At 29.7% G+C, this 22,792-nt stretch overlaps 2 protein-coding genes across 4 annotated transcripts in view; one reads left to right on the top strand and one right to left on the bottom strand.

The window, feature by feature from the left end:
- LOC103576138 (coiled-coil domain-containing protein 124) overlaps positions 1-22,792 on the bottom strand; it is a 71,855-nt gene that overhangs the window by 38,606 nt on the left and 10,457 nt on the right. Inside the window, exon 1 of one of the 3 annotated variants that reach the window (XM_014442763.2) lies at positions 156-403. The exons of 1 other annotated variant lie outside the window; for it this stretch is intronic. The gene's annotated coding sequence lies outside the window, so the exon portion shown is untranslated. One more of the 3 variants, XM_014442762.1, reaches the window with a different exon arrangement.
- LOC103575069 (UPF0235 protein C15orf40 homolog) overlaps positions 1-22,792 on the top strand; it is a 54,917-nt gene that overhangs the window by 313 nt on the left and 31,812 nt on the right. The window contains exon 2 of the mRNA XM_053737058.1: positions 20,859-20,949. Coding sequence (XP_053593033.1) covers positions 20,859-20,949 — 91 coding nt within the window. The remainder of the gene's footprint in view (positions 1-20,858; positions 20,950-22,792) is intronic.

Consider the following 22,792-nt stretch of genomic DNA (forward strand, 5'->3'; position numbering starts at 1 on the left):
CTTACAAGATTTTGGCTAACTGAGTTGTTATTTCTGTAAATTTCGTTTACTCGAGTTTAATTCAAGTGCAAATTCGAAAAAGTGACATTCCACGTGCTTCTTATCATAAATACTATGTATTCATTTAAAAAATATTTATATTTATATATCTATACCTTCAGTCGAAATCGTATCGGACATATAGTTGATACATCGAGAGAACCCCCTTCGGATTCTTTCGGTTGTTATACAGATCCACTAAGACTGTTGATGTACTGGATCCTTTACGCCACATAAATCTGTTTCCATAAAAAGGTATCCACCACAATCTATCGTATAGCGCTGGTAGTATATTTTCATTCATTAGGATAAACCATAATAAACACTTAGGCTTGAAATTGATAGAAATTTGACATTGAAATTGCCTGAAGTTTGCTACCCGAATTCGCTGACAATTTGACAGCAAAAGTTAGGGCCAGTTTTTCAAACTGAGTTAATTTTTATCCGGGTTTTGCTTATCATTGCTAGTATATCTATATATTATTAATATATAGATATACTAGCAATATTAATTAAAACCCGGATATAAATAAACTCGGTTTGAAAAACTGGCCCTTAAAGAGAAAAATTTGCGGTTAATTTTTCTTCAATTTAGAGGTGACTCTGTACGAAAAAAAAGTTGGTAATGTTCATTTTGACCATTTCAGAAGGTAAGCAAATTTATAGATACAAATGTCTACAATTTGACGGTAAAAAAATACTTTACAATTTTTTAAGTCAAATCAATAATGAATTGACATAAGTTTTTCCTGAAAATTGGCGATAACTTTTTTTTAGTCAACTTTTGAAGTGAATTTGTGGTTTAATTTGGATAGTAAATTTACGTTAAATTGAAGTTGCAATACAAATTGTCGTAAAAGACGGAAAAGTCCAAAGTCAACGGACATTTGGCGAAAAATTCAAGGAACCTTCGGTAAAGTAAACTTTTACTAAAACAAACTAGCAAACTGTGTTGTGTCCTGGGAGGTTACTAGGGTCGGAGCTGACGCCACCTACTGGACGGTGGGCAGTTCGTTGTCACGCGGGACCAATTTTGAATTTAAAAATAGTAAATAAATTTATTGTTGACTATGATGATGATGATTATGAGTATTGTTTAATGAAATAAAGGAGTTATGGATAAGGATAGATGTAGTTGATAAAATAATTTTTATCGGGGATTCTACGGTAGAACTCAATAAAGCGCGTCGATTGCCACCTTAAACGTCTCAATCGGTTTATTCGTTTGAGAGATATCGTTGCAGAAAAAATGGTAAAAAACGTTGTTTTTCGAAAACAAAGACATTCAAAAGTATTTTCGAGCTCGAAAAGCTCGAAATGTGTGGGAAGTTTTCGGGCTGGCCCGCAGGGTCAACCGACAGACCGATTTTTTTTTTATTAAAGTGGCTATTAGGGGATAGTAATTAGACATTGAAATCGCCTGGAATTTGCTGCCCGAGTTTGCCGACAATTGGACAGCAAAAGTTAAAGAGAAAAACTTGCGGTTAATTTTTCTTCAATTTCGAGAAAAGTTTTTACGAAAAAAAAAAAAAAATCGGTAATGTTCATTCCCTGATTAAAAACTCCGATTGAATCTGATTGAAACTCAATCAGAATTCTATCAGTTTCAATCGAAAACGAATTTCCAATCAGAAATGTTCGGGAGCGTTTGAGGCCTCCGATTGAATTTCAATCAGATTCAATCGGAAAATAATAATTTTAATTTTCGATTATTTTCCGATTGAATTTGACTAAATCCGATTGAAATATCTCAATCAGTTTCAATCTGATTCAATCGGAAAATAATAATTTTTTTAAAATTACTTTCCGATTGAAACCGATTAAAACTGATTCAGAAAAATTCAATCAGTTTCAATCAGATTCAATCAGAAAATAATAATTTTAATTTTCGATTATTTTCCGATTGAATCTGATTAAATCCGATTGAAATATCTCAATCAGATTCAATCGGAAATTATTTCCGATTGAAACCGATTAAAACTGATTGAAAAAAATTCAATCAGATTCAATCGGAAAATAATAATTTATTTCTCGATTTTATCCCGATTGATCAACTTTTTATTTCTCTGTGTAGAATGGTCTAATTGATTTTAAACTATCTTCCTGATGTGCGATATATATAGCTAAAGTCTTTAGTAAAAATGAAACGAGGCACTGGCTAGCGTCGCTAGAATCAATGCTAACGGTAGATGACAAACGAGGCGGCCCTCGTTTATTTTTATAGGGGTGTGCGTATTATCTATAAGATACGAGTAGTTTCACATTAGACAGTATAAAAATTGTAAGCTTAATATAGTATAAAACCTTTTTACTGCAGAATGTTCTACTGACTGTATCTTATAAACAGTGCACTTTAGCAATATCACCCTGTTTAGAAAATCTCATAGATTCTCATACATTCCCATAGAGATTTTATGAGAATGAATGAGTTCTATGAGAAGTGCTATATGGTTAAGTATAGGGCCTTATACATCCAGCTATAAGAATCTCTCGGATTTTTTTTAGCAGGGAAGTATAATAAACAATTTCGTAGAGGACGAAATTTTCTAAAAGATGGGTGCTATGCATCTTTTTCGTACGATGAGCCGTTTTTTTTTTACTATTAACAAAATTATATGAAACAAGTGAAAAATAGACTTTCGGAGCAGATAGAATCGACATAGATCGAGTTAGAGCATTTTGTTTTATAGACTTTCAAATTCAACAAAGTCACTGCAAATTAAAACTGGATTCAAAACGATAGCTTAAAATTTGGCTAAGTTATAGAAATTTAAAAAAAGTGTTATTCAATTAACATACTTTTTAAATGGTAAAATTTGATACTCGAGAGAAAGTACTTTAAATTAAATTTAAGAGCTGAAATTTTCAGGGAATTTTTTTCTCAATATAAACAACAAAATTTTCTTGTGTCGGCTGGAAAAAAAAATTTCGTTTCAAATGAAGCGGATTCAATTAGAAAATAATAATTCATTTATCGATTATTTTCCGATTGAATCCGATTAAATCCAACAGAAAATTTTCAATCAGTTTTACTCAGATTCAATCAGAAAATCATAATTAATTTATCGAATGTTTTCTGATTAAATTCGACAGACAATTTTCAATCAGTTTCAATCGGATTCAATCGGAAAATAACAATTTAGATAGCATTGATAATTATAAAAATTTGGGCAGATATGAATTTCATTTATCATTAATTCAGCAATTTTTAAAATATCCGAGTATAGAATTTTATCTGTCTTTCTAATTTAATCAATTTTATAAAAAGTTAAAACAAGAATTTTTCAGGATTATATAAAAACTTTTTTTAAAAAACTGTATTGATTGAGTTTAAAACTATCACGAAAATAAAAGGAAACATCAATAAAAAATTATATACATAGTAAGTTAGCACATTAATAGGTGTACCAGAAAAATCTCTACCTTACGACAACTGAACCACAACCAGGCCCACCACAAGTAACTGTACCACACAACAACTATACCAGTTTTAAACACTACCCGCAAAAATCTCAACCAATCAACAATTCTACCACTTAAGAACTCTCTCACATTATAACTCTACCAGATTACAACCCTCACAGAAACGAACTCGACCATAACAATCTCTACCATAAGCATCTCTACCACAATACAGGTCACCCATAAAAATGCCTACCATTAGCATCTCTACCATTTATATGACTACCATAAATAACTCAACCATATTACACCTATACCATAATAAATTACTACCAATAAAATATACTACTAAAAACGTCTTTACCATTTTTTAAGCCTACCCAATAAAAACACTACCGCATAGAAACACTACCAAAAAATAAACTTCTTTATCATATGCTTATGTACCATGCAATATAAAATACAAAAAAAATTGATTAACGTATATCGATAATGGAGATACCACGCTGCACGATTGTTATCTGAATCGTATCTAGATAATATATTTAAATTAAGACGGCGAGTAAAAAGCAGTGCAAGCTTCGTATTTTTATTTTATTAATATTTAACTTTTTTATTTTATTAGAATGATACTTAACTAAGCAATTAAATTTTTTTTTTGATTCACATGAAATTCACGAAATTTTAAGTAATTTAGCTGCCATCATTAACAAGCTATACTTCATTATTATCGTTAGTATTACGATTATTAAAAATCCTAACGTTAATATTTAATTACTTATTGTTATCATTGTTTGTCACAAGCAAACAGATGAACGATAGAAACGATAAAATCCACCAGACCGGAGTATGCAGCTTCTACTTCAACGAATAAATTATTAATTATTACATAAGAAATGGAAAGAATAAAATTCATCTATTGTTTTTTTTGCATTTTTTATTTTATTATTAAAAAATATAATCGACATTTATTAAATATTATTGTTATATTTTAACTTATTTATGATTATTATAGATTTAATTAATATAATAATTAATTGAAACTTATCGAATACTTAACATTTAGTACAAATATTAAAATATTTATAAATTGAAAATATTGGAAACGATGGTGAGTAAGTCAAATGTTCAGTATTTTATAAGATCCAGATAATTATTATATTTAATTATTAAGTATTATTAATAAAGTCAAAAAAAATATTATTATAGTACTTTCAAAATTTTTAAAATGAAAGTAAGTGAGCCAAATGGTAAGTATTTTATAAGATTCAGATAATTGTTGCATTGAATTTATAATAACTTTAATTATTTCGAAAAATATCATTTCCTTGCTCTCATTCTTATAATATTTTTAATATATTAAAATCATATTTGTTTACTAAATATTAAGGATATTGCCTATTCCATATAATTATCATGTTTAATTCATAACAATTATAAATAAGTTTCACGTCACTCATAACAATATTTTTAAATTTTAAAAGTGAGAGCGAATGAGTTACATACGAAGGATTTTGTCAATGCAAAATAATTGCTGTACTAAAATTATAATTATAATAAGTAATTTCGGAGGTAACTCGTTATTCTCTCACTCTCAGTCCTGAGATTTTAAATATATTACATTTTTTTATTTCTACTAAATATAAAAGTTCTTATAAATTATCAATCATTGTTATATTACATTTTCAATTGTTAGCAATAAAAGTTAAAAAAACTCATTTTCCAGTCGCTCCTATTAGAAATATTCTAGTTATATATAATTTTAATATTTCCATAAAATAGAAAGGTTTTTATAAGTTTAAAATTATTATTATACTAAATCAATGATAATTATCAATAAGTTTTAAAATTACTTATCATAATATTTTCAAAATTGAAGTTTGGAAAATGCGAGATAGTGAGTAATAAGTTATTTTTTAAGTAATTATTTTTTTTTTAACTTATTTGTAGTTATTTTAAATTTTATATTAAAATCACTCAATATTTTTTTGCTTCCTTTTGTGAGAAATTATGATATATACACTTCTGTTGTAAAGTTAACAAGTCCACGGCATACAGGACACGTTGATCGATGGTTCCTATTTACAGCTAAGTGATCCGCTCATATTAGTGACTTACAGGTAAACTGAAACATAATTACCGCAACTAATTCGAGGTTTTACTTTATTATTGTATTCGTTAAGATCATTTTCTATTGTATGTATAATTGCAGATGACGGTTTGATGGTACCAGCAAATAAGGATGGCGGTGTCTACGACAGAATAGAAGCTGGAGTATGTGCTATTTGCCTATCGAATAAACCAAAAGTTAGAGTGGTTCCTTGCTTCTACTTATGTTTATGTTTACGGTGTGAGTTCGGCCGACAGTTAATAGATACGGATCGGTTAGCTGTAACTAGGAACCATCTACCAACGTGTCCTGTATGCCGTGGACGTTGACTCTACAAGAGAAGTGTACATATCATAATTCCCCACAAAAGCAAGCAAAAAAAATTAAGTGATATTACTATTAGATTTAAAATAATTATCAATAAGATAAAAAAAAAATGATTACTTCAAAAACAACTTATTACTTACTCCCTCGCATTTCCCATATTTTGAAAATATTATAATGAGTAATTTTATAACTTATTCATAGTTTTTATAAATTCAATAGAACAATTAGTTTAATCATATAAAATTTTTTACATTCAACTCACTCTCATTTTTTAAATTCTTAATCTATAAATATTTTAATATTTGTACTAAATGTTAAGTATTCGATAAGTTTCAATTAATTATTATATTAATTAAATCTATAATAATCATAAATAAGTTAAAATATAACAATAATATTTAATAAATGTCGATTATATTTTTTAATAATAAAATAAAAAATGCAAAAAAAACAATAGATGAATTTTATTCTTTCCATTTCTTATGTAATAATTAATAATTTATTCGTTGAAGTAGAAGCTGCATACTCCGGTCTGGTGGATTTTATCGTTTCTATCGTTCATCTGTTTGCTTGTGACAAACAATGATAACAATAAGTAATTAAATATTAACGTTAGGATTTTTAATAATCGTAATACTAACGATAATAATGAAGTATAGCTTGTTAATGATGGCAGCTAAATTACTTAAAATTTCGTGAATTTCATGTGAATCAAAAAAAAAATTTAATTGCTTAGTTAAGTATCATTCTAATAAAATAAAAAAGTTAAATATTAATAAAATAAAAATACGAAGCTTGCACTGCTTTTTACTCGCCGTCTTAATTTAAATATATTATCTAGATACGATTCAGATAACAATCGTGTAGCGTGGTATCTCCATTATCGATATACGTTAATCAATTTTTTTTGTATTTTATATTGCATGGTACATAAGCATATGATAAAGAAGTTTATTTTTTGGTAGTGTTTCTATGCGGTAGTGTTTTTATTGGGTAGGCTTAAAAAATGGTAAAGACGTTTTTAGTAGTATATTTTATTGGTAGTAATTTATTATGGTATAGGTGTAATATGGTTGAGTTATTTATGGTAGTCATATAAATGGTAGAGGTGCTAATGGTAGGCATTTTTATGGGTGACCTGTATTGTGGTAGAGATGCTTATGGTAGAGATTGTTATGGTCGAGTTCGTTTCTGTGAGGGTTGTAATCTGGTAGAGTTATAATGTGAGAGAGTTCTTAAGTGGTAGAATTGTTGATTGGTTGAGATTTTTGCGGGTAGTGTTTAAAACTGGTATAGTTGTTGTGTGGTACAGTTACTTGTGGTAGGCCTGGTTGTGGTTCAGTTGTCGTAAGGTAGAGGTTTTTCTGGTACACCTATTAATGTGCCAGTAAGTTAGTTAAAAAAAAAAAAATTTTTTTCTTTTGGTATCCAAAAATTGAAAGTCTACCTAAAAATAAAAATTTCGGTACCAATTTAAGCTCTTAATAATAATACTACGGTTTGCGTCAATCAATTTTTCTATTTTCTATTTAAATAACACGGGAAAAAAACTTTTTATTTTTTAGAATTTTCTAACTTACAAGTCAATCAATGAATTATTATGCACGATAGATAGTTTTGTAGGATATTGAATGCTCTACAACAAAAGTCTCATCATTTTTTGATAAATCTAACTGTTCAAAAGTTAAATTTATAGAAAATTTTGAGATCTTTTTACTTTTCCGGCGAAACTATCAGTTTTATCAGAAAATCTTATAGAAACTTTTTTGTAGGTAATTTCATTTCTCAAAAATTATTATAAATAAAGTTTTTCATAATTTTGCTTTTTTTTCTAGTTATTTTCATTTCAATGTCAAGCTCTTAAAAAAATAGTTTTCTGATTGATTTTTTTATAAATTCTAAAATATATTTTTTGTATTTTAACTTATATTTTTTAAATAAATTTTTTTCATGGGAGTGTTTAACGCAAGGATTTTCGTATGCTCCAACTAATAGAAAAAAAGTTGCTTGAACCAAGAGAAAAATTTCTTAGGAGAAAAGATATATGTAGAGGAGAGGAAATTCACCAGTCCTAGGCAATAGCAGTGGGAGAAGTTTAGTGCTCGCCACTAGATAGCGCCTACCACTTGTGAAGTGTCCCTGGTGAGAAACATAGTTCAGACGTATTATATTCCAGACTTGGAAGCACCTCTGACACGAGCACTCCTCTGTTCTTTGACAGAGTGACAAGTGCCATTTTTGGTGGTAATATAGTATATCCTATATTACTTCATGACATGAAATCTAATTGTTAATATAGATTCAACGTAGATTTTAATATATTTGAATTTTCAATTTTTTACTAGTGAATAATATATAAAATTATATTTTCCCGGGAATCGGTAATTTTTGATTAATTTACAATCGAAACCTTCCAAAAATATCTGATTAAATCCGATTGAAACTGATTGAAAGTCAATCAGAAATTTCCGATTGACTTTTAAGCAGTTTCAATAGGATTCAAACGGGAACTTCCGAATGATTCCGATTAAAACTGATTAAAAGTCAATCGGAAATTTCTGATTAACTTTCAATCGGAATCATTCGGAAGTTTCCAATTAAATCCGATTGAAACTGATTGAATGTCAATCAAAAATTTCCGATTAAATCTGATAGGACGTTTTCAACCAGTTTCAATCGGAGTTTTTAATCAGGGTTCTTATCATATCAGAAGTTAAACAAATTGATACATAAAAATGTCTACAATTTGTTGGTAAAAAAATACTTTACAATTTTTCAAGTCAAATCAACAATAAATTGACACAATATTTCCTAGAAAATGGACGACAACTTTCTTCTAGTCAACTTTTGAAGTGAATTTGCATTTTAATTCGGGCAGTAAATTTACGTCAAGTTGAATAGCAAGTTGCATACAAATTGTCGTAAAAAATAGAAAAGTCCGAAGTCGACGGACATTTGACGAGAAATTCAAGGAAACTTGGGTAAAGTAAACTTTTGCTAAAGCTAACTGTGCTATTAGGAGGGGATATTTAAATAATGAAGGCTGGGCCGTACTAAACGAATTTTTGAATTTTACTTTTTGTTTAATTTATTAATCAAGTGTTATTACAGAAATTTTTATAGCTTCCGAAAAAATGTATAAGACAAACTTTTTCGGAAAGTTTACATCATTTCCCTGGTGGAAATTTTTCGGACTTCTGTCTTAAAAATTCAGTTCTAGAGTTCTAAAGAGTTTTTCAGAGTTCCAAAGACTTTTTAAGACAAAAGTCCGAAAAATTTCCACTAGGGTTGAGTGACGTAATTATTCAAAATTTAATTAGAAAAGTAAAATTCGAAAATTCGGTTAGTACTGTTACGTCCCAGCCTGCTTGTTAGATGCCTCTAACTATTTTTAAATACTAGTTATAGGGAGACCGATCTGAGACCTAACCAATTAATTAAGATGAATATTAATAATTTAACAAGTGACATAATTAATGAGTCACCCTATATTATAGAACATAATTTAATATAATAATATAATTTAATATAATAATATAACAAATTATAATAATATAAAATAGTAAAACACCAACTCGTCTTGGTAGGTTTCCTATCACGTTTTGTAATTTTACTAATATTTTGTTTTGTGAAATATTTGTAATTTCACAAAAATTTTTAACTGTGTATTTATTTGCAGTTATAATAAATGTTTTTATCTATTGAGAAGCAACTATTTTGAAGCAAAAGAAATATTAGATTTGCTATACAATACAACTAAGACCATTACAGGAGTTCAAAAATTCCATATAATTATTTGAAAACGCGATGAAACTGTATCACAAACGTTTTTAATTATTTCCGTGTTCTGTTTCCGTCGTTTTTTCAATTAATTATATGAAAACTTTGAGCTCCTGTAATGGTCTTCACTGTATTGTATAGCAAATCTAATGTTTCTTTTCCTTCGAAATAGTTGCTTCTCAATAAATAAAAACATTTGTTATAACTGCTCGTAAATAGCATTAACTTTTATTTACTGCTTCGAAATCTCTGCTCAGAACAAAAAAATATCGACATCAATTTATAATATGCGAGAAAATCAAGTGTACAGTGTCAATAATCGGTATTGATAATAATTTATAGCAAAAAAAAAATTTTTAATTTTCAAAAATAAAAAAGAAATAGTAATTATGGACGCCCACTAACGGACCGGGCTTAAAAGTTGCAGAATGGATAGAAGATTAAGATAAAAAAATTTCAAGAAAATCGAAGGATACATCTACTTTTAAAAACACGGTTGAAAACTTAAAATTCAAAAATCTCGATTAAAAACATTTCGTATATTTGTTTTGTTTTTTTTTTTTTTTTTTTTTTTTTTTCTGTAAAGGCCATCTAAAAACGAAAATTGTGAAAAAAAAAAAAAAACCATCCATTATTACAAAAGTTATAATCAAAAAACCATAACAAGAGTGGTTTTTTTTTTAAATTCGATATTTTTTGAATCATTGATCAAAAAAAAATCTCAAAATTTACCAGGAAGCCTCTTTTGAGGAGTACTAAAAAATACCAAAAAATTAAGAAAATCGGAAAAATCAATTTTTGAAATCGTCCGATTTGGCGTGGAATGCCTCTTATTGAGTTGAAGTTAGTAACAGATAATGTTTTTCCAAATTCCGTAATGTTTTCTAGTTATTTTCATTTCAATGTTGAGATCTTTAAATCGACCAGAACACTATTTTTTTAAGAGCTTGAAATTAAAATAAAAATAACTACAAAACAATGTAGTATTTGAAAAATTATTACTGGCAATAATTTGTAGGCAATAAAATTTCCAATAAAAAAGATCCTATGACATTTTGTGATGTCTGATAGTTTTACCGGAAAAGTAAAAAGATCTCGAAATTTACTAGAGCTTAACTTCGAACTCCAATAACTTTTGAACAGATAGATTTATCAAAAAATGATAAGAGACCTTTTTTGTAGCGCGTACAATTTCCTACAAAAATATGTGTTAGTCTATTCGATCTATTCATTAGTTAACGAGTTAAAAATACTCAAAGTTGAAAATACAATTTAGCCGCGTTATTTAAACGAGAAATCAATTTTTTCAATGAGCTAAGTCTGTAATCGACATAGAATTTTTTTACTTGCGCGAAAATTTTTTGTTTGTGTTGAAATATGATTTTTTTTTCCCATGCACTTAAAAAAAAAAGTTGCTCTGAAATGACACACACTATTATCCATACTGATTTTATTAACAGTAGTACAAAGCACTTTCTTAAAATGTCAGCGTGTTCTATATTTGGAGAACTAGAGAAATTACCCCAGGATCATCTTCCAAGCAAGGAAGACATTGTGAGGTATTGAAATTACCGTAGACAAGAAAGAAAAAACGAGAATCAATTTGAGCCATCACTTTCTGAAATTGCAATTATTGTAGCTACATACGTAGAGAAGTTATTTTCTATGATTTCTGTCCCAACAGTTTCAACGAAACGAATTATCCAATTAATAATTGCTCAACATGAAAAATATTTGGAGGCTAAAAAAATAGTGAGTAATAATCGCCATTTTTCGTCATCTGGACAGCAAAAAAATAATGATCCCAGAGCCGAATGATGAATATACAGAACGTTTACCTCGTAGTATCTCAGATTTAAACCAAAATTTGGTATCTTTCGAATTATTTTCTAATTCATCATTCAGTGAAATAAATTTATCTCAAAAATCAACTTCTTCCATTAACAGTACTTCGTCGAAAACAATTTGATTGTATGAATCAAGCTACAGACAAAGAAGAAAAATGGATTTTAATCTCGTTCCAAGTCAAAATAGAATTGAATTCAAAGAAACTGCTCTTACCAGCCAAAGGTATAACGTAAGTGCTCGCACCACTGCAGCCGTTGTAACATCAACTCTAATAGACATAGGACTGATTACTAAAACTGATAAGAATTCGATTACGGATAAAAATAAAATCATGAGAAAAAAATCTAAAATTCAGAAAGTTTTAAAACTTGCAGAAAATTATACTGGGTTTGAAAGTGTTTATTTCGATGGTAAGAAAGATGATACCGCTGGTCAAGCGAAAAAAGGTACTAAATATTTCCGTCAATTAATCAAAGAAGAGCATATATCTCTTATCAGTGAACCAAACTCGAATTATATCGGCCACATTACTCCCATTTTTAAAACATCCGAAGATATTGCTGAGTGTATTTTCGACTTTCTGTTAAAAAACTATCCGCAGTCTAAGAAAGATATTAATGTAATCGGTTGCGATGGATGTCTTGTGAACACTGAGTGGAAGGGTGGAATGATTCGACGTCTTGAGGAAAAATTCGATCGGCCTCTCCAGTGAGTAGTTTGTTTATTACACTTGAATGAATTACCGTTGAAACATTTTTTTCAATTTCTCGATGGTACAACATCTGGGCCTAACTCCTATAAAGAACCTATAGAAAAGAATCTTTTAGCGTGTGAGAAACGTCCCATTGTAAAATATAACGTTGTGGATTGTGATTTACCGTCTGTTTCAATTTCTGATTTGAGTAACGATCAAAAATATTTATTAGCAATTGCTACAGCTATTAAAACAGGTAAATGTTCAGATGACTTACAAAATAAAAACCCTGGTCCTCTATGTCATGCCAAGTAGTTAACAACTGCAAATAGAATTTTGAGATTGTATATTTCTACTGAAAAACCTGACCCAAAATTGAAAAAATTAGTTGTCTATATTCTTAAAATTTATGTACCCGTTTGGTTTTCGATCAAATCAAATAGTACAATTGATCAATGTCCAAAACATTTTTTTGCATTTCCAGAACATTTACTTCTTGCGATGTTAGTTGATGATAATACAAATATTTGTGAATTTGCTTTAAAAACTATTATTAAAACAAGAGAAAATTCAGAATCATCAAAAAGACATGTTATTCGTTACTTTAAGTTACCTGTTCTTCATATCAATGCCAAAGATTATAAAAAAAAAATAATTAATTGGAATCACTGTACGGTGACATCTCCTCCTATTCTAACTAATGTATCTACCGAAGAATTGAGAGAAATTCCAGCAAATAATAATGTTAGTCTGAGAAGTATATGGAAATTCCAAAATTTTCCTTGTCATACACAAGCCGTAGAACGTACGGTTAAGCTTGTGACAGAAGTTTCAAATAAAGTTTGTGGTTATGAAAGTAGAGATGGAGCTATTCAATCGACTTTAGAATCTCGTCAGAAAAATCCAACGTTTGACAGTAAAAATCAATTTAATGTTTAAATTCTGTAAAAATATGAATTAAAAGTAAAAACCAATGTATTAATCATAATCTTCCACTCATGTTTTCTTTTTAATTCACTTATCTTACTACTACCTATCCTGAATTGTTGAGTTCTCTTACGAACTTTGATAGAAAAATACTATGCATTTGACTATAATTAGAAAGATGATTTTTATCGGAAATTTGTAATAATTATAAAAAATATTAAAGGCACGTGATTCAATATAAGAACTTTTTTGTAAAAAATTAAATTTTGTAGACAATAATCGATTCATTGATCATTTTATACCAAGATATTTTATGCCAAGATATAATTCATTTACTGTCGAAAATGCTACTTTTTTAATGAAAATTGGAATAATTTTAATAATTATCACTCGTAAAAAATTTAACAAAGAAATATTTTGATAGAAATTTTAATTTCCTGTCGAATGGAGAACTTATAAATAGATTTCAAACTAACAAGATTATTTTAATGGTGAAAATCTACTATTTTGATACTAAAATTGGGATTATCTCTGAATCTATGGGTCCTACGTAATTTTATGTGAGGAACTTTTTTGTAGAGCATAAAATTTCCGATCAAATTAAGTTAATAAAAAATTTTTTTGAACATTTTTATCTTTGACTGCAATGGGCGAGCCTGAGATGTTGACCCAACATTTTTTCTTTCACACAAAATTTTTTTATAACTTGATAAACAATATTTTTGCTATTACTAAAAGAAATTCTAAAAAAGCGTATTTTTGGCCCAACCTAATATATAACTGTAAACACAGTAGCCTCACCGAGTGCCACGACCTGTGCCTAACGAAGGTTACGTGTAAACACACATTTGCATCAAAAGTAATAGTGTGTAGCGACACGTATGAATAAACGAACGACCGATGAAAGTTAGGTTTGAATAAACGTAGGAATGAATAACGTGATGGATGTATAATATCTACTCTGATTAACGTAATCTCTGAATAAAACTCCCTTTAATAAACCGAAGGTTTAGTTAAAGTGAGATTTTTAAAAACGAAAGAACGGAAAATGAGAGATTTGTATAAACAGAGAAATGGAAAATAATACATTTCGTATAAGCGCGGACGACGGATATTGAGAGATTAGACTAAACGGAGGAACGAATAATGTGAGATGTATACAATGTGCGGAACGTTTAATGTGAGGTTTGTAGAAACGGAGGAATGGATAATGAAACGTTTGTATAAACGCTGGTAATGGAAAACGAGACATTTTTATAAACGTAGGAAAGGATAATGAGCCGTTTGAATAAACGCGGGTTACGGATAATGATAGGTTAGTATAAACAGAGGAACGAATAACGTGAGATGTATACAATATCCGGAACGGTTAACGTGAGGTTTGTTAAAAGTGACGAGTGTTTAAGAAATTATTTGGCAATACCGACCGTTAAATTAACTGAATTCAGTTGGTGTAGTAGATGCTTATTATAACAAAAAATTATGGCACTGGTTCTGAAGAGGACTTTTAAAAATCTAACCACTCGTAATAAGGACATTTATTATTTATTGGTTTATATTAAAAATTTATAAATTTACTTATAATTCAAATGATGGTGATTTAATTTTTTGAGTATTTAAATTTTATTGTAATTTGATTGATAAAGCTTAAAGTTAAAAGAAATTATGTTCAATATTAATTTAATAATAAAGTATTGACCGTATAAATTATTATGAAAAATTAGACTAAACATAAAAACTAATTAAAGTAATAGCAAAAATGCAAAAAAAAAAAAATTGTTTTCAATTTTTTCAACCTAAATATCCCCATGAAAAAAATTTATAAAAAAAATATATTAAAAATACATAAATATATATAAAATATGTAGAAAAAATATATTTTAAATAACTAACTTTTGGCCGACTTTCGTATATATCTTATATATTTTGAATATATAAAAAATATAATTATGAAATTATAAAAAACATATTTTTAATTAAACCAAAAACCTGAGAAAGAAAATATAAAAAAAATTATATAAAAAATATGTTTTTGAAGTTAATCAACAACACAGAAAAAGAAATATAAAAAGTTTATATAAAAAATATATTTTTAATATAATTTTTTTATATTTTTTTCCTTAGATTGTTGGATAACTAAAAAATTTATTTTTTATATAATTTTGTAATATTCTTGACAGATTTAAAATATATTACTATTATATTTTTTTTATAAATTTTTTTCATGGGGATATTTAGGTTGAAAAAATTAAAAATAATTTTCCCTCGCCGTTTTGATTCACCCTGGAAACACCCCGGAAACACGATGGAATCACGGTGGGTTTTTTGTCATTTTATCACCGTGATTCCACGGTGATTACACGGTGTATTCACCGTGATTCCACGATGATTACACGGTGTACCCACCGTGATTCCACGTACAGCGCGTAATCACCGTGGATACACTGTGGAATCTCGGTGAATACACCGTGGAATCAGGGTGGGTACACCGTGTTACCATCGTGGAAACACCATGTAACCACCGTGTATACACGGTGATAAAATGGCACAAACCCACCCTGGATCCACCGTGATTCCACCGTGTTTCCACTCCCAGGGTGTTTCCAGGCTGATTTAAAACCGTCAGGGTTGAGACGATTAAAACTGTTTTAATCGTTTTAAATCGTCAAAAATCGTCAATTGATGATGAAAAACGATTAAATTTTTCGAATGAAGATTAAAAATGATTCATGACGATTTGAAATTTTAATCATCATTAATCGTTTTCAATCGTGAAATAGTAAATCGTCTTTTGATGATTTAGGACGATTAAATCTGAAAATCCATGACGATTATCACGATTAAAGACGATTAATGATGATTTAATTTTTAATCGTTTTTAATCATCACAAATCGTTTTGTTTAATCAGGGTTAGTCTAATTTTAAATAATAAATAATAAATGTCCTTATTACGATCGGTTAGATTTTTAAAATCCTCTTCAGAACCAGTGCCATAGTTTTTTGTTATAATAAGCATCTACTACACCAACTGAATTCAGTTAATTTAACGGTCGGTATTGCCAAATAATTTCTTAAACAATCGTCACTTTTAACAAACCTCACGTTAACCGTTCCGGATATTGTATACATCTCACGTTATTCGTTCCTCCGTTTATACTAACCTATCATTATCCGTAACCCGCGTTTATTCAAACGGCTCATTATCCTTTCCTACGTTTATAAAAATGTCTCGTTTTCCATTACCAGCGTTTATACAAACGTTTCATTATCCATTCTTCCGTTTCTACAAACCTCATATTAAACGTTCCGCACATTGTATACATCTCACATTATTCGTTCCTCCGTTTAGACTAATCTCTCAATATCCGTCGTCCGCGCTTATACGAAATGTATTATTTTCCATTTCTCTGTTTATACAAATCTCTCATTTTCCGTTCTTTCGTTTTTAAAAATCTCACTTTAACTAAACCTCCAGTTTATTAAAGGGAGTTTTATTCAGAGATTACGTTAATCGGAACAGATATTATACATCCATCACGTTATCCATTCCTACGTTTATTCAAACCTAACTTTCATCGGTCGTTCGTTTATTCATACGTGTCGCTACATACTATTACTTTTGATGCAAATGTGTGCTTACACGTAACCTTCGTTAGGCACAGGTCGTGGCACCCGCCTGACCCATAATCACTGGTTATTATTAAAAAAGGTTAGTATTAAAAATATTTATTTAAATTTTTAAATAATAATAATATTTTTTGAATTATATAATTATAGAAGTTAAATAATTAATATTTTTCAATTTGTAACATTAATAAAGTATGTAATTATCTGTATGATTTTAAAATTAGCCGGTACTTTTAACCATTTTTTTTAGCATAAAAAATTTGCTCCCGCAGGAAATAAAAAAATTATGTGTAAACTTTGTCGAAATTTCTATTTCTATAATTAATTATGTGAAGAAAATCAAAAAATTGTTAAGTATCGGCTAATCTTGAGATTATTTATCTGTCATTACTATTCTTATAAATATTATTAATACTGATAGATAATTTTTTGTCAAGATTACCTCAGAAATGTAATTAAATTTTTACTAACTACAACAAAAAAAAAATAACAACAATAATAATAATTTCTTAAAAAATTACTAATCAGCAAAATGTTTAATCTAACGTAAAACTAAATAAAAAATATAATTATTTTCCAATGATAATATGCATGGAATATTTATTGGGTATTTGGCATGAAATTCAACACAGCAGCGCAGCGCTCATCGTGCGTTTTACGAAGTCGGATAGAAACACGCGTGTGTCGAAGGGTTAATTGCGTTGATTTTTTAACCAAATACTTGTGTTATTATTTGACACATGGTAGCTTGTTAAAGCTATATTAAAAAAAATGTAGATTGAACATGCTTTTTAAGTTAAATTTAATATAATAATTTTGTAGAGCTTACACAAAAAAAATTTCTAAATTACCAAAATTTTTCGTTAATCTATTTAACACTAAACCTGTGTTATTGTTTGAAACACTACAATGTGTTAAGGGGGATAGCCACTGAGAAGATCGAAAAAATAGGTGATTTTCGGGAATTTTTTTGACTGGAACAATAAAGGAATTTTGGGATCGGGATTTTTTTGTTTTATAAAGTATATATTGAAGATAATTCCACTAAATTTGTATTAAAAAATATCATGTTGTTACAAAGTTATAAGCATTTTTGTGGAGCACTGAAAAAATTTCTCCCACGACGGTGTCATCTCTAACTCAAAAACGGATTATCAGAAACAAAAAAACCAAACGGCGTTGTAATCTATATGCGTGTGGTTATCGTTCCACGTAGGGGATCTTGAAAATTTGGATTTGAAAAAAAAAATTGTGACCGATTAAAAATTTTTTTCGTTTTTTTTCCTCATTTTTTTGGGATTCAAAGAGCCCTAAAAAATCTTGAAAATCAAAATTTTCAAAATCCCCTACATGCAACGTTAGCTACTGAATAAACAAATACGGGAAAAAAAATTGAAAATCGGTTCATATTCATACAAATTACAGATGCCGCCAGTTCAAAAAAAGTAGTTTTGACCCGGGGAAAATGATTAAGATCTGACCAGATATAACTATATCTGATGAGATCAAATTATATCTTGGCAGATCTATTTAGATCTGATTAGATCTAATATTTTGACATGATCAGATCTCATTGTATCTGGCCAACCACCGTTTATATCCGGTCAGATCTTATCAGATATAATTAGATCTAGGCTAGATACAATGTCAGACGTGATTATATCCAGTCAGATCTCTATATATCTCGGAAGATCTGATCAGATATAACTACATCCGAACTAAATACAACATTTGACACGATCAGATCTTAGTATATTTGCTCAGATATAATTATGTAAGCGTCTCATTTTTATCGAAAATTATTAATATCTGGTCAGATCTGCGTATATTTCAGAAGATCTGATCAGATATAACTACATCTGAATTAAATACATTTTAAATAATCAGATCTCATTATATCTGCTCCGATATAATCATGTATACGTCTTATTTTTACATTACAAAATTGCTTATATCTGGTCAGATCTGCGTGTATCTCGTGAGATTTGATCAGATATAACTTCATCTAAACCAAATACAACACTTAACATAAACAGATCTTTCTATATCTGCTCAGATATAATCATGTATACATTGTATTATTATTGAAGATTGTTCATATCTAGTAATTTACACTCACGCGAGCACATACGTGGGTCAGCGCAGTGGATAGCATCAAAGACTTTGAATCGGAAGGATGCAGGTTCGAGCCCAGCAGTGACCGGGATTTTTTCATTAATTATAATCATTTATAATTTCTCTAAGTAATGTTCCGAATATGTCAGATTATATTCCGGATTAAATTGAAATTTTTTTTTTTTTCGCAATTTAATATTTTTAACTTCCCGCTAATAAAATCGACGATTTTCAAAAATTTCGGGAAGTTATTGTTTTCACCCCGATTTTCGAAAATCGAGTTTTCATCAGATGTCGACGTTTTGAGGTCCTAGGAAGCTATTCTGACTATTTTCAGAATGATGTCCGAGTGTGTGTGTGTGTGTGTGTGTGTGTATGTGTGTGTGTGTGTGTGTGTGTGTGTGTGTCTGTGTGTGTGTGTGTGTGTGTGTGTGTGTGTGTGTGTGTGTGTGTGTGTGTGTGTGTATGTAAACTCTGTAACTTTTGAACTAATGAATCGATTCGGATGGTTGAGGTGGCAATCGAAAGAGCTTGTTGGCCATCAACTTTCCTGAAAATTTCAGATTATTTGATCGAATAGACTCGAAAATATTTGCGAATTACGAAAAAAAAAAAAATTTTTTTTTAGTTTTTTATTGATTTCTCAAAAACGACTTATACGATCGACTTCAAAATCTAATCAGCTGTAGTACTCAATAAAAAGCGTCGATTGCCACCTCAAACATCAAAATCGGATAATTCGTTCGAGAGTTATCGCGGGAGGAAGAAATGGTGAAAAACAGTTTTCTTCTAAATATTTTCAAAACGACTGACGCGATCGATTTCAAATTTTAATCAGCTCTAGAATTCAATAAAACGCGCCGATTGTCACGTCAACTATCAAAAGCGATTGATTAGTTCAAAAGATATCGGCGTTGAAACGTTAAAAAAATAACATTTTATGTTATTTTTTTCGGATAAATCATAATATAACGTACTAAAATGTGCCTGATATCATACCAACTCATCTTTTTTATGGTTTCTTTTGATCATATAATGTCATCGAACTTGGTTTTTAGTTTAAATCATATTATCAACAAAAAAATCGATAAAACGTAGTTTTTAATATTTTTATCGGATATTTCATATTTTATTGTTTCTTACATGAGTCAAAACTTATTTAAATCTTGATTTGAATAAATTGTTAGAGCTTGAAAAGATCGTAAAAAAACAATTGCATGTGATAGCATTTTCGAACTCGAAGAGCTCGAAAATATATCTACACTAATGTTTTCGAGCTCTTTGAGGTCGAAAACAGCGGGAAGTTTTGGGGCTGGCCCGCAGGGTCAACCGACGCCCAGATTTTTTTTAACAGGGATCCTTGGGAAAAAAAGGTTTAGATCTGACCATATATAATTATATATGATCAGATCTGGCCAGATAGAGACAATTTTAAGATCTGGCCAGATCTACTTTGTCAGATCTGATCAGATAAAATTATATGTGGTCAGATCTTAACCTTTTTCCGCGGGGAGAAAAACGCGTTTAAAGTTTTTAGTCGATGCAACGGTCAGTTGACGCGCTGTCACAAAAATGACTATAACTTGAAAAATGTTCAGAATTTCCATATAAAACTCTAGGTACATATTTTTGAACATATAAACTTTAATTTAATAAAAAAAAAAAAAAAATTATTTTTTTTTTGAAATTTTACAGTGGCTATCCCCTTTAAATTAACACGAAAAATTGAATAGACCGTTTGGGACATGTGATTTGTGTTAAATTTAACACAAATTTCTCAACTGTGCACACTTTTACGGTGTTCCTACCGTTGGCCCACTGTAATTAAAAACCGTCAGAGATATTGATCACATTCGAAAGGTTGACAATTATTCTTACTTTAAGAAATCGAATCGTTGCTGATAAAATAGTTACAAAGTTGATTTGAATCATTTAATCTAATCGAGGTATGTATTTTATTTATTCTCTAATTTTTACTTTTGATACAGCATCAACTGGGACCAGTGTCTGTCGATAAAGATGGCAACGTGACATTAAGAATTCAAGCAAAACCCGGGGCTAAGCGAAATCAAATATCAGGTGTGTATAAATGAATGGTTAAAAGTTTAAATATCAAAAAAAGGTGGGTGTTTGAACTTATATACGTGCAATAAGAGTTTCCTGAGTAAAAAAAGTTTTATATAATAATATTTAGCTCTGGATAATATAACTTCTCTTCTTTGGTCAGCGATAATTCCATACCAATTCATCGTAAAAGACTTGTCGTGGTTTTCAAAAAAATAAATGCCACTTTGGAGGATTCGTAATATTGTTTGGAATATTCGTACCAGAGTTCAAATCTGTACTTTTATAATGAAAACAAATGAGAGTATTTGATCTTTGACCCCACTCTTAATGTAAAAAAAAAAACTGATTTACGAATGTGCATTGAAGGAAATGAATAAAACTGTTGACTTACAAAATTAATTCTTTCCATGGTTACCATACGATTTATAGGCATGCAATGTAAGTTTTAGAGCTGATTAGATTTTGAAATCAATCCATTGGGCAAATTAAATGTTATGCAAAAAAACATTTTTGAAAAAATTTTATTTTTGAAATAGCTCCGAACGCACCTTACTGATTAAGCTCAAATTTCCACAGCTTATGTTTATTAACAAACGCGTCAAATGACCTCTTAACCATTCGTTACTCGCACTATGAGCGTGACGCCGCCTTTTTGACTAAAATTGCAATGAAAGTTACTGTATGGGTATTTGTGACTTTATACTCAACCAATTTTCTCTTTGAAATGTATATTTTTATAAAATATGTGTGTAATTAATAAATATACATTTCAAATATTAAAAAAAGTATATTTATCTATAACAAGAATGTGAAAAAGCGGCACAGTGCTCATTATGCGAGTTAAATCGTCGATTCAATTTTTGTAACCATATTGCCAAACGTACTGTTGTTACTGTAAGAAATAATTCATTATAGCATTATGATTTGGCAACGTCGCATTTCTTTTAGCATGGGTGGCACAGTGCTCGCCATGTGATGAAAATCGTCGGGCGAGTAGACGCGAGTAACGAAAGGTTAACGATCAAAATCGGTTCATCCGTTCAAAAGTTATAGATATTTACATACGGATGTACATACACACATACATACACTCGGACATCATCGTGAAATTAGTCAGAATGGCTTTCTACAGCCTCAAAACGTTAAGATCTGATAGAAATTCGGTTTTCGAAAATCAGACTGAAACCAATAACTCCCCGAATCTTTAAAAATTTTCAATTTTCTTAGCGGGAAGTTAAAAAAAAATTATAACCCATTATTATCCCATTACGAGACTAGGCTTAAAATTCGTGTTTTGGGAAGTAATATTTTTGAAAATTTTTTCAAAAATGTAACGGGGTAGGATTTCGTATTTTGTGAATTATATTTAAAATCGACTCGCGCCAAAAACGAGAGCGACTTCCTCCTACAACAACGGCCGATATCGCAACAACCTACTCATCATTGGGGTCGCTACCGTCGAGTTTCGACGAAGTTTGTTTCTAGAAGTTGGTAGACTGTAAGAGCAAGGGTATAAGGCTCCGAAGTTGTGAGCAATCGGTCTCTTGGCTACTGGCTCGCATCGTGGACGGACGACACAGACGTTTTACCTGGCCACTGCAACCAGTTTAACTATTGGGGACTGGCACGCATCAGCGACGGACGCATTTTCCCGGACTGCTACTACTACTACTACTACTTTACTATAACATCAAGTGACGTAGATATACGCCATAGTCTTTTATTAGCCAAGAGCCTATAAACCCACTTGGTGTGGAAGCTTATTGTTGTTAAGTCAGTTTATATTAAATTATTATTGGGAAACATTTGGAGATTGTTGCGGATTTGGAGTCTTGGATTGGAGGATATGGAGGAC

Source organism: Microplitis demolitor, chromosome 2 (genome assembly GCF_026212275.2).
Source record: "Microplitis demolitor isolate Queensland-Clemson2020A chromosome 2, iyMicDemo2.1a, whole genome shotgun sequence".
NCBI lineage: Eukaryota > Metazoa > Arthropoda > Insecta > Hymenoptera > Braconidae > Microplitis > Microplitis demolitor.